Below are 13,898 nucleotides of genomic sequence, written 5' to 3'. Positions count from 1 at the left end.
GCATTTTTAGCCTTTCAATAGCATTTCAGATTTTTTTAAACTGTTCATCCTCTATTGACCATTTCACCACCAGTCCTTCACAAACTGCTTGAATCTTTTATCTTCTTAGCTATTTCTGTGGGCTGGATCCTTCAAACTTGTCCTTTACTGATTGGTATCTCCCCTTTGTTGCACAGAGTTTTTTCTCCTTGCGAAGTACCTGATGTATGTCTGAACACTTTCATTAGGAACCTGCGGCGTGTAGTTACCCTGGGTTCTTCTGTTTATAAATTACCTCTGTTCAAGAACAATAATTTTTCCCTCCTTTTCTGCTGTTTGCAGTTCAAAATGCAACTGTCATCTTTTCTCATTTTCTCTTCTTACAGTTTTCAAAAGAGTGTTTTAAATCAGTTTAGTGGAAATTTTCATTCTGTATATTTCAGATATTCTCATTGTCTGGCCTGTGTCATCCTTGCCACTCATTACTATTTATATGTCAGTTTTGAATGCACTTTGGCCATAATTTTCACTGTTGCTAGTCCAGATCATGTAGAATTTAATGGGAAATGTTCCATTCATCCTTGTAGCACTTGAATGCAATCTTTTATGTATTTCTTTCTGAAGGAATAGAAGCTTTATAATTAAGTTATTTTCCCTTCAGACATTCTTTGTTGCTCTACCCTCACTTTCTACTGAGATTCATTAGATCTTCTCATTCTGAAAATGAAATCTGATGCAAATGTCCATACATTTATTACTTTCCAGGACCTGCCACTAGTTTAATTCTGACATCTTGTGAACATTGGAGATTGCGTATAATTATTTGTATGTGGCAAATGAAATTTCAATACATGTAAAATGCGAGGGTAGCCACGTTAAATTAGCACAGTCTTCATTTTTTTTTTCTTTTTTTGTTAAATGAGAGGTAGCAAACCTATTATGAAGCAAAATGTTCTTTCTTTTTTCCTATTTATTCCTTAATGAATTCCTTCATACCAATGTGTGACCCAGTCTTTGCTTCTGTCAGTCCTTTTTATCATCTATTATATCTTACTATTTTCACAGACTGTGAAACAAACTTGATATTCTATATATTCTATATATTGTGGTTCTCCAGGTGTCAGTTAATGAAATTACACTACAATTGGAAGCTGCTGTGAAGACTTTTGCTCTTAATTTACCAAAAAAGCTCCAAAATAAAAATCAATATAAATTCCAAAGAAGCCTAGGCAGCGCTGTTTGGCAGTCATTGCCTGTGGAAAATAAATTAAATAGAAGTGGAAAAAAAAAGGTTTTTTATATTTAGAATTCACCAGACTTACAAGAATTTATTTGTGTTTTGAAAATACTTAAGGGAAAGTAGCTGAACTGCTGGTAGAATCTTTTGTATTTTCTTTATATTACAAAGCTCTTTGCCATTTTAAAGTCAATGGGGAGTCTGAGCAAAATGCTTAAAAATGTGTTTTACTATTGTCAATAGAAACAGTTAACCTTGTGATAATTTTTTGACTGATGCAGGTTTATAGTAATCCCAGCCATACAATAGGATGTGTTACGAATGTGGACTTTCTGAAAATCTGTGCAAAGATTCAAGAGATAATTAGAATAATTTGATGAAGTAAAAACAGCAGCATTTCTGTCACTTCCATTTCCTCTAGGAAAAAACTATTACAGTTTTATTGTATCAAACTGTGAAGTAGAATGGTGGCATATGATTCTGTGCAGATACTCTGATATAATTCTCTTCTAGTATAAGATCATAAATGGTATGGAGATAAGGTCATAAAATGGTATAGGTGGTCCCTAAGGGCCTAATCCTAGTTCTGGCAGCACACTGTAATCCACTTGTCTAATTTGTTCAGAGAAAAATAACGAGGTTTAAAAGATGGCATTTTAGGTGTGCTACAGGTCAGGTTAAGCACAGTGTCCTAAACCACAACACACAGTTACTGCTAGAGATCCATTTTGTTTCTTTAATGTTGTGGTTCATGTACTTCATTAAATTACAAAAAATACCTATACTACAATACTGGGACCACAGCAGAAAAGGTATGGCCACTGTTTATTCATTCTTGTTAAAAGGCTCTGTATTCTGCAGGAACATAAATATTGATGCAAAACTGGGTTATCTGCATTTTGGTTTATGAGTTGTGAACAATAGGAAAATATTGAAAACATAATTTTGCTTGTACCTTCAAGCATGAATCATTTGGAGACAGACTGCTTGAATAAGATGCCAGAAGTTCAAAGAGCGGAAAGGAGAAATGTCCAAATAATTTAGAACAGATGACAGGGTATGAGCTAGAACTGCCTGAGCCACAGACATTTCCTCTTGTGAATGAAAAAAAAAAAGTGTATTTATTTGTTAAATATATAATATTTATCTCTATATTTATATCTGTATTTATATCCATATTTATAGATTTGTATATATTTTTATATTTACCTCTATCTATAGATAATATATCTCTATCTATAAAATACACATTCATAAATAACATTTATATAAATGTTAAATGTTTATTTATTTATAAATAAATAGGTAAAGGTATGGATATATGTAGTTATATAGATACATACGTGTGGATATGGCCATAAATTAATTGACCAAGGCTGGACTAAAAAGGGAAAAGAAATGTCTGAAAAATATTGTTTGTACAGAAAATCAAGTTCTTTTGGTTTCTTCCTCAGTGTTCCTTGAAAATACATTTGGGGAATCAGGCATCTTCTACCTGCCCAAACTGTTTGGTAGGGTGAGGGCTTGGAAACTTTTGTTCCCTGTGGCATCTTTCCAGGCACACTTCGAATTTGGAGTCAGGTATACCTTAGAATGTTATCTCTTGTGCCTTTCAATCAGTAGGATGATGAGTAGCCAAATAGAAAAAATTAAAGGATTTTTTTTTCTTATTTAAGAAAAAAATTATTAAAAAAAATAGGCGCACAGGGCAACTGAGACCTTCTGTGCAAATTTTTACATTGAAAAGGCATTCTTTTTAAACTAGTCTTTTCCAGAGAATTGTTCTAATACAAAAGTCTTGAACAGCTCTGGAGTGCATTCAGACTAGAGACTAAATGCACTTTGTAAGATCAACGGCATATTAAAATTCAAGTATGCCAGTAAGGAAGAAAGAGTTTGATTATGTTCTGCAAAACCCTTTCCCTTTTTCTAATTTCAACATAGTGCATAGCTGACATTTTAGAACCACCATGTGACTCCTAACATTATAGGAAAATGACAGCGTGATGTAACGTGATCCTATTGATCCTTTGAAGGACTTAATAAAAAGTATATGATATTCAGGGTGTCGCTGCATGGGTTACATTTGAAGACAGAGGTTAAAATATTTTTGGCTTGATTCATGCTCTTTTCAGGTTTATGGAAGGTTCATGGTTCAGCTTTGTGTGTTAACCCACTTTCAAGGGCCTGCTTCTTTTCTGGCATATTGTATGGCAACAAAATAGAGTTTCTGGTAGTTTAGTCCAGTGTCAAACAATCTGTTGCCTTCTTTCTGCATAGAATCATAAAATTATTTAGGTTGGAAAAGACCTCTAAGTTCATCAGGTCCAACTGCTAACCCAGCACTGCCAAGTCCACCGCTAGAAGCTATCCCTAAGTGCCACATAAACTCATTTAATATTGTAGCCTGCATTGATTTCCTAATCTCCTCTACACCTTTTAGGACCTTTCCATAACTGTGCCATGCCTGCAAATGGATGACTCCTGTCAGCTCCCCATTCTGATGGAGCATGGTGCACGGGTCCTCAGTGCAGCTGACTGTGCTGCACAGCCATGTGGCACCATGCAGAGCCCTGGTTCCTGCAGCCACTCAGCACAATACAGACGTGGAGTTCTCCACCAGCACCTCGAGCTCAGCACCATCACTGTCCTTTCTTCTCAGCTACCTCTGTGCTGAACTGCCTTTCTGGGCAGTCTCAGGATGTTTATTCTATTTTCTCACAGCAAATGAAATTTCCCAATCGTCACCATTTCATATCTGCTGTGTTGACTAGTGTTTCCCTGGTTTGTAAAAGAAAATATTGATGGCTCCAACCTGGAAGACAGAGTCTATATTATTTTTGCAGAGTCCAGATTATTTCTAAGATTTCAGATGCCTATATGCCATTTTACCTGTTTTGGACAGCATTTACTTCACTTCCACAGTGTCTTATTTGGAAGAGGAGAGTTAAGCATCATGTCTGCTCCTATCTACATAGTGTAAATGATTGCTGATATGAGTATTATAACAGTGGAAAGGGTCTTTTAGACCCTGAGGAAGGGTAGTAGACAGCTGAGAACAAGAGGCCTTAAAAATCTGCCTTTCCAGCCCTCTGACAAGTAAATCCTTCCTTGTCCTGAATGCTGTAGCATTAAACTGGCATTCTCTGGTATGTTAAGATCCATTTACTGCTTTAGTTCAGACACACACTTACTATATCGTGGTGTGGATTTTTAAGCATTAAAATTAACTCTTTTGAGCAAAATGGGTTTATTTTCCTGACTGACAGATACTACCCACAGACAATTACCTGGTAGGGTAGAGGGCAGTATGTAAGTATTTGTTCATACATTTAGAAGAGTGGCTAAGCTAAAGTCTAGTCTGAAACAGCGTTGCAGTTCACATCCATGAAAGTGGGCCAGCAACTGGGGCATGCATCCATGGAAAGCTTTCATGGGCTCAGCACATCCAGAGCTAATTGACAAGGAAAACCTAAAGTCATTAGAACTTGATGCAGCTGCTTTAAGAGTTAAATTCTCTTTTTGCCTTTCCCTTGTCACATTACTTTGGAAAATAAATTTAATCAGTCACAGTGGAAATCATGCTTTACAAATAATGTTTTACTGACATTGACACTTTCATCAATGCCTGCCAAGCCTATTTGGAAAGTTTGAAAGTAGTCTATAGGCTCATGTTTCATGAATTTGCTAGTGGATAGAGTCCCAAGTAAGAGCCACAGAAGGGAAGCATTCTAGCAAGCATTATCAGATAGGTATTTTATGCATTTATTGCTATTTAAAGTATGTGGGCTAGTTTATCAACACTGAGATTAAGGGTTTTGACCTTTCAGTTTACTCTTCAATGTATTGTTTGAGAGAGAAATGCTATGATACACTAAGGCACTGCAACCTACTCACTCTTTTTTCCCATCTTACTTTCTGTGTTGATTGTACTGTGTATCATTCCACCTTTTACAGCATAAATGCACAAAAGTTTTATTTGACAACAATTTTTCTCACAAATCTCTTATTTTAGTCAATGCAGATAACCAGCAATTCATTTCTAGATTCCTTCATTTTAAGTATGTTGGAAAAAAAAAATGAGAGAAAGATCTCATCAAAAGATGGACTATTATGCCAGGCACAAATGTAGCAAATTCAGTAAAAACCTATGTCACATTTGCATCATAAGTCCAGACATTATTAAGAAATATAGCCGTAAGTGAAATATAATTCAATGTACTAAAACTAGATAGCTAAAAATATATAAAGTGTGATTATTATGGAATTATTTTGGTATTATTATAAGTAATATATTAAGTGATATTATATATTATAATATCCACCGAAGCTATGGTCATATAAAAAAAAACAAATTTGTCAGCATTACTCTGAAGATATATGTCAGAGAATTGAATGCTGCTTTTACATATTGGGTGATTCCTTTCTTCCCTCTTAAGACTGAAGTACTCTTCTTACTTTTATATTCAAATGCAAATACATATGTTACATCATATGTAAATGTGCCATTTTTAATTGGCAGGAACAGAGGCAGCTCTAAACCTTTTGTTGGGGTTTAATTTTGTAAAATAGCAATAATCTCGCATCTCATTGCAGTCTCACATTGTCCCTTGGTTTGTGCCTTCTTCTCACCCCTTTTCAGCACTGCACTGCTAAGGAAGGGATGACCTTTCTTATCTGACAGCTTTTCCCATCTGGTTTACACTCAGGTCTGGCTGCTTCAGTGGACTGGCAGAAATTGCTTAACACTGTTCTAGTAGACTCAACACCACCAGGTGCTTCTTAAAAGTTCTGCTAGTCTATAAAGCTGGGACAAGAGCACTGTGGTTTCTGCTGCTACTCAGAAGAATTGCTGGAAGATGCAGAACTCTGAGAAACAAATGAAATCTGTGACTATTGGAGTTTCTACTTCCTCAGTTGTCCATGACTTCCCTAACAATACAAGGAATTTGATGATGTTATAGCACCTGGCTTAGGCACCTCTCTACAGTCTTAGACTGTGTGGATGCCAAAGGATGCACCTGTCCATGAAAACTGAAATTACCTGACAGAAAGCTGTACCTTGGCCATACATTTGACATATCCCCTATGCAAATGTCTAAAAGATTAGAGGAAATAATTTGCTTTCTAATCATGCCAGGTTGTTGGGTGTCAAAAGGAACATACACCTTTTAGCCCTGTAGCATAGAACGTTTTTTGTTGCAGAAATGCTACTTGGATGCCTTAATAGACAAAGGTGCATTTTCCTATGAATTCCACAGTGAGTCTAAGCACATGTCTGGACTTTCTTAATGCAGCCTCTGCTTCATTGCCTCGGTTATTGCATACATGACCTGTGCTGTAACAGTAATAAAATTTGTGACAGGGTGCTTCTTCCATGTAGCTCAGCCGTCAGGAGGGTCACCTTGCTTTAGTGGGATTTTTTCTGAGTCCACATTGAATTTGGTATAGCAAATCTGTTCCTAAGAGCCCTACTGTGAATCCAGTCAGGATGCTGGAGAGACCAGTAGGAGTGTATTTGTGCTTAGTGCATTTCATGGGAGAAAAAAAGCAGCACAATGTTTTCAAGTTCACATTCTGTGTGAATTGAGCTATACTTCAGGAATTCAATCACTGTGGAAATTTGCTCACTTTTTGTATTGATAAGATAATTTCTAGCAAATGAGACATTTTATAACAATATCCATTATTTCATAACCTGTTCATTGCATCTCATAAAAATCTGCATGTTTACATTGTTTCATATTGTTGCCAGTTAATTTGCATTTTTTATCTATGTTCGATTTGCATTCATTAACTCATCATTTGCTGGTAAGTCTGTTCTTTCTATACATATTCAAAGAAATTCTTTAATTCAATTTCTCTGTTTCTTCTCATACAGTCTCACAGCCAGATATGCAACTCAGTCTAATCACAGTGGAATTGCAACCAGTCAAAAAAAGGCTTCTAGGTCAGTTAAATATCTCTAATTTATTGCTTGTTAGTGATACTCAAGCAAGTATATGCCCTTTGATATTTTATCCTTTGGACTTAAGCAGACACTAAACAATGTGCAATTTTTGTTATGTGAGCAAGCTTTGGAATGATGAGCTTTGCCACAGAAAAGCCTTGTATTCATTGGCTGTTGGCCAATTGGCTGATTTCTACTATATATTAGCAATATTTATGGTTGTTATGTATCCTGCATCTTTGTATTCTGCATGGAGAACATTGGATGTGAAGGATTAATAGGTGATTTTAGTGCTCTGTACTTTCTGGCTCAATTCCTGACTTTAGTCACGAGTGAAAAGAAGTTTGGGAGTCCACCCCAGTTCCCACTTGATGTTTTGCATATATAGCTAACCCACCTGAAAGTCTGAGTTCCCAGAGTCAAGTTTACACAGAAGCAAAATAGAGCAGAAAAAAAGAATGACTTCCAAGACTTCTGCTCCATCAAGAATAGTCTGCACACAGTCCCCATGAATGAGAGGCATTGTTTTGGCAGTGAATTTGACAGAGCTGTGTGTAGGAACTGATTTGTTTCAGATTTTGTCAGTACTTCTAGTCTGTCATTTCCATGAGCACTAAAATCTACAAGCCAGATTATAGAAGAAAGAAGCTGAGGTCTAAAGCTTACTCTTTTTTCTAGCTTTTTTTTTTTTTTTAGGAGGGGGATAATTAATGTGTTCATTAATTATACCTTTGCTTTACAGTTCATTGGTGAGACCAATGAACTCCAAGTTGCATAATCTCCAATAAAGATTGCGTTTTGCAGTATGGAACACTAACACAATGTGCGTTGCTGGTGATAAGTTGAAATGAGCTATACCACAGTCCAGTTGCTTTGCACCTGCATTTATAGGTCTTTGTTTTCCTTATTGCTAATGCTCCTGTCTTGTCTACATTCAACTTGTCAAAGTTAACAGTCTTATTATAAAGTATTATTGTCTAATACTTTAAATCTGTGGCAGTGTTTCCGAAGCCTGTTCAGAGGTATGTGACTTGTCGCTTATTTGTTATACTCTTCTTTGCATTTCCTTAGCTGCTTAACATGATTCTGCAAGAGCAATTTAAAACCTGAATTCAATTAAGAAAGTCAGCAGATGAGGTAAACTGGAAATTGTGTAGAGAAAATGACCTCATGCATAATGTGCTTATTGTGGCAAGTTCTTGAATTCTGGCATACAGAGTATATGCAGAACTATTTTGCATTTTAACTGAACAGATGAGTTTCTAGTGTTGCACATGCCTTTTCATTGCTTTTGTCATTACCTCTGACAAATGGTCTCAGAGTTCTTACTGCCTGTCAAATTAGGGTAATGAGAAGGAGCAAATGGATTTTTAAGTTTGTTTTAGTGCATTCTTCAGGGAACAGAAGATCACTTGAATTCACGGGTCACAGCAAAGGTTAGCATGCGCACCACTGCAGAGCAGACACAGTCTGCTCTGGGCTTGGCACAGAGACTAGCAGGGCAGGATGGCAGCCAAAATGAACCATGAAAATAACCAATGGATTAGTTCTCTGAGGTTTAAACTGGTAAAGAGACTATGGAGTTGTTTACAAATATTTGCAAATGAAAATTAAGTTATTTGAACATTTCTGTATGCTAGTGTATTAAACAAACAAAAAAAGTTTTGAAGAAATCAAATATTTTGTAATTTTTTGTAATGTGATTTTTTTTTTCTTCCTTCTAATGCTGCTCTTTTATAATTAAGTGAAACTAACAGAATTTGATAATTCTGGTAGAATTTGCACTGCCATTATTAAAATCATTCCAATAAGCAAGAAGCAGAAGAGAGATGCTGTTCTCTGGCAAAAGCCTATGACTGATTTGAGCAATTAATTTTATGTAAGAAATAACAAAACTAGAAAGGAGTGGATGTGCCTACAAAGATGCTTCAGAAAGTTTGGAGTAGGCACATATTAAGGAATCTTACAGCACAAAACAAATTTAAATAGATGCAGGCTTACACATGCCAGAAACAACAAGAATCTACATTTTTTCCTTAGTATAGCCATATAGTAAGGTTCAGATGGTGGCAGCAAATACTAAGAAATGAACTGTATAGTCTACATTATATACTTCTATCTAAAAGGTATAAATGCATCTGTATCACCTAGATAAAATACATATTTACAATATTTTTCATTTAAAATAGTAAGGAGGAAGTATTTTAGTCAATAACCTTCTGAAAAATAACTGAAGAAGATAAATAAAAAGTCAGCTTTTATGCTAAACAAAACTGTGAAAATTTTAATGAGATACAAAATATTTCTTGACTATGTATTGCTGTGCTTTTTAATCTATTTCTTTAATATTTCCTCTCCAAAAGTGACATAGTGGTAAAGGTTGATACTGCACTTTAATATTTGTTAGGGTGAATCTGTTTTAGCAATGTTAATGGCAAATGCAAAGCATCTTCTTACATGTCTTGTGACTCTAGAAAGCATCTTTTTCCCTTTTGTGTGCATAAGGATAAGTTTAAATTTTCATTTGTGTAGTCTAACTAATTTGAATCCTCCTGTTTGTTGTTGCTTCCTGAATTCCTTGGGTTTAGTTTGTTTGAAATTGTGATCTGATATTTGCACACTGTCTCCGCTATATGTTGTATTACATAAAATTAACAGATTTCTCACTGGTTCCTCACTGATTTTCCCACCATTCCAGGCTTCCAGGACCCTCAAGGGTGCCAGCTGCAGGCAGCAGTACCAAAGTCCAGGGAGCTTCCAATTTAAATCGGAGAAGTCAGAGCTTTAACAGCATTGACAAAAACAAGCCTCCACAATATGCAAATGGAAATGAAAAAGGTAAGGGATTAAAGTTACTAAGTTTACTCTCCATAACACACAAGAAGGAAAAAAAAAAGAACCTTAACCTTCCACAAGGGTAAAAGAAGAGAATGTAGTATTTAGACTTGGTAAGGAATACCTACGGGAATTGGGCCTGAATTAGGACTTGTGTTTCGGTTGAGATTTAAGTTGAGATGCAAAAAATTTCCAGATGTTATAATCATGTTTTATCAATCTTTGATGAAAATATCACAGGGTGACTTTTACAAAGTAAAAGTTAATCCATATTGGATGCCTGTAATTTTATTCCATATAAAAGTCTTCTCTTACCCAAAGGAGTACTGCCATCATTTTCAGGGGACTTGGCATCTTAGCCTCTAATGGAGAAGAATCAGAACATTACATTTGCATCAGAATGTTACATGTATCTATTTTTTCAGAACCTGACCTAGTGCGTGTATAATACTGAATAAAGGACTGCAAGTTAAATGAAATTTTGCAGGGATTTGGAGCAGCCATTGCAACAATGAACTGAATACCCTGGTCTTTCCGTTTCTCTCACCCTGACTCTGTTTTCCTGGAAAATGTGCCTCTTCAGGCTTTATCTCAAAAAGAATAATGCAGAAATGCAGCTTTCTGAGTTGTGTGACTAATCCATCCCCTTCCTCCTCTTCTTTTTCCCTTTGTGTAATGAACAGCATTTTATTCATATCTCTGGGTTAGAACCGAGTTGAAAATGATACAATATACATCGTACCCGTTTGCATCCTTGGGGTCTGTGGGAGGAACAAGTATGCAATGAATGTTCTTCATCCAAGCAACAGGCAGCTATCCAGATTTTTTTTTACAAAACTCTGATGACCATGCTTTGCCCCTAGCTGTATCTGAAGATATAAAACCATCCTTTCAATAGTTATTCCTTTATTTTTACTATCAGGATAGAATGTTTCACGTAGTTCTGTAGTGGGTTTTATTTTATCAAGGAGTTGTTTGTGTCAAGACATCCAATCTAAAACTAGAAAAAGATCAGTGTGAAAACTGAGCACACACTGTATCGTTCACAAATACAATAGTGAAGTTATGAAGCAGGAGATGTGGCTACTTGAGTGAAGGTATGTACAGCAGTTTAGGTTTTAGAATTGCTTCATAATGTTGACATGTTTGCTGCTGGAATATGTGAGAATGAAATTATTCAAGGTGAGACATGATTGTAGATAATAATATTCTTAGCTCGTTACTTGGAAACTGTCTTTTGACTGCTAAGGCTTGTATTGCATTGTACATTTATGTGACTTTTTGCATGATGTATTTCTTTACTTCCCCATTTTAAACAGCAGAGAGTGAGAACCTTAATGAGGTTTTTACTGAAGTCACTACTTGCAAGAGGATAAGAGGCGGCTTTTTTTGTAAAGTCAATCAATTCATTTTACAGAAAATAGAAGTAGTAATGCTGCATATCCACAGACTACTGTATTTGATATGTTTCCATGTGTTTTTTTTTTCCAATCAAAACAGCAGAATGGATGAAGAAAAATTAATTTTACATGATAATCAAAGATAAATACAAGTTTGTTTCAGGGCATAAAGCAGGAGTTCATTAGAGAAAATGACTGATGTGAATGCAAGGGTAGCAAAGTGAAATTCTTTCATAATATCCTGAAAGATCAGAAGAACCTGTATTTGAGTATGTTGTGCTGTACTTTTCCTAAACAGAAAAAAACCCATACCATGCTGTATTTTAAACTTGGTTACTATAGTGACTAATTTTTTAATATTATGATGAGATTTCCAGGTACTTTTTTGATATTTTAAAAAGTATTTTAGGATGTCCTATAACTTGAGATTTTTGAAGAATTTTTTTAGAAACAAACTTCAATCTTTACAATAGTAATAATATAAAATAATATAAAACCTGTCTTTTAAAAAAACAGTGCTACTGTACAGTAAGAAACTGATTGTTTCCCTACAGTGCAGCACAAATAATAGACCTTATATTTAGTTTTTACTTTTGATGCAGATCCTTGGAGCAAAATAACTTTACCAGCTTTTTTTGAATACATGTACCCTAATTTCTAAAACAAAGAGATGACTTGAGCTAATTAAATAGCTGTTAGATATTGGGACCATCAAACCTGTTCAAGGACAGACCACTGTTGTTCTGTTCCCTGCTGTACTCCTTCCTGTATGTGCAATAAGGAGACCTCAGAAAAGATATACAGCATAAGATTTTTTTTTTTAAATCCAGTTATAGGTAGTACTTTTAATCTGTTCCTGCGTAGCACGGTACCTCATTCACAGTGGGGAATGGATATGTAGTCACAGAGTTAAAGGAGACCTGAAGGTGATCCAAAAGAAGTGATACAATACTAAATACTCTTATTTAGTATTCCATTATTTAGTCTCTCATTGATATGATCTCCTTTGAATGTTGCTTAGGGAGTAGTTCACTCAGTAAGAAACCTGGCTCCCCTGAGCAAACGCAGGTTTGCTTTTTATGAAGCAGAGCAGTTTTCAACGACAGACCCGATCCGTTGTGTGACACAGGTAACTGTGTGTAGATCTGGTTAAGTCTGAAACACAGAATGCACCAGAACATTAAACAAGCCATTAGCTGAAACTTGTTTGTAGAGCTTTAGTGCAATGTTGGTTTTTTTTCTTTTTTTTGCTGGACTTTGAGCTTACAGATCAATTTCAAAGAACATGCATGCTTTTCAGACATGTCAGATTTATCTGCCTCTGATTTAATAGCATAAAGATAAAAATAAAATGAGGAAAATTAAACTATTTAAATGAAGTAATTATTCAGATTACTAATAAGGCAGAGAAACAGTTCATTTTGAGTACAGCAAAGAAATAATGTTCTAATTCACACATTTGTAAACAAATCTTTATCCCTTAGAAACAGTATATTGAAACACTGATGAAGGACTCTTTGTCATGGAGTTATATTTCCAGCTTTTCAATATAATTACTGATATAAGATGGTGTTTCTGTTTTCTCCAAACTCAGTTTTAACAGTATTTGGTTATTTTGCCCATATGAACTCTGAGAAACTCTGCCCTGGAACTCTATGGTGTGATGATGCTGATGCAAATTGTTCATGTCTGGCCAGTATGTACATCTATAGCTAGTTTGTCTATGTTTCTTCTGGTGCCACTGTTTTTCCAGTTATCCCTTGTGATGTTCTCCTCTTGTGCTGATAAGGGGTAGCTACATTCTCATGGACAGCTACAAAGGGAGAGTTGAACAAGCTGAATTCTTTTAATCTCACTAGATTGACCTCTCATTCCTTCAAACATTCTTATAGCAACCCTTTGCAACTCACATTTTCTACTGACCTTTTTTATTGTGACAGGCTAAAAGTGGATAATCTGGACACCTGCCTGCTACAGAATATTTAGATTATCATGAGTAATTTTGCTGCAGTGGAGGAGCTGTTGTTAAGAGGTTGTCTTCTCCAGCAGTACAGAACACAGTTAAGGTCACAGATGAGAAGACAAAGGAGATTGCTTATGTACTGGGCCCAAGTGCAACTCTTCACATGTCCTTTATTTTTTTAACAGCCTATGAAAAGTGGATTTGAAAATGTCCATTCAGTCATCATGGTCTTGCTGTGTTATGGTAGAAGTTTCTCTTTTTGCATTAAACATCTGGGGGTGTTGTGTTTCTGCTGTGCTTTTACAGTGGAGGTTGAGCTCTGAAGCACTGAGTTCTCAAGCAGAGTGCAAAACTGTTTTCACTGGAATCTGACTATGCATCTCAGAAACAAGGGGTTAAGCCCAAAACAGAAGACAGACTTCTTGTAAAATTTAGTGTACAGAAATAACAAATCCTTTTCATAGGTTAGGTTCACTTTGTCTCAAAATCACCACAAGGTGGGGACAGGTTTCATGTAATGAGCAGCTAAGGCCA

General features: G+C 35.7%; 1 protein-coding gene across 10 annotated transcripts in view; it reads left to right on the top strand.

Moving 5' to 3' along the window:
- The window catches only part of NAV3 (neuron navigator 3), a 497,733-nt gene that overhangs the window by 351,656 nt on the left and 132,179 nt on the right, over positions 1-13,898 (top strand). For 7 of the 10 annotated variants that reach the window (XM_031055561.1, XM_031055560.1, XM_031055563.1 and 4 more), the window contains 2 exons: positions 7,098-7,166; positions 9,865-10,004. In XM_031055561.1, coding sequence (XP_030911421.1) covers positions 7,098-7,166; positions 9,865-10,004 — 209 coding nt within the window. Of the gene's footprint in view, positions 1-7,097; positions 7,167-9,864; positions 10,005-10,549; positions 11,099-13,898 lie in introns of those variants that run through there. The other 3 variants (XM_031055559.1, XM_031055558.1, XM_031055566.1) reach the window with 2 other exon arrangements.

The sequence above is a fragment of the Geospiza fortis genome, unplaced genomic scaffold (assembly GCF_000277835.1).
Source record: "Geospiza fortis unplaced genomic scaffold, GeoFor_1.0 scaffold166, whole genome shotgun sequence".
NCBI classification, from domain to species: Eukaryota; Metazoa; Chordata; class Aves; order Passeriformes; family Thraupidae; genus Geospiza; species Geospiza fortis.
This window is presented reverse-complemented; position numbering and strand designations above follow the sequence as displayed.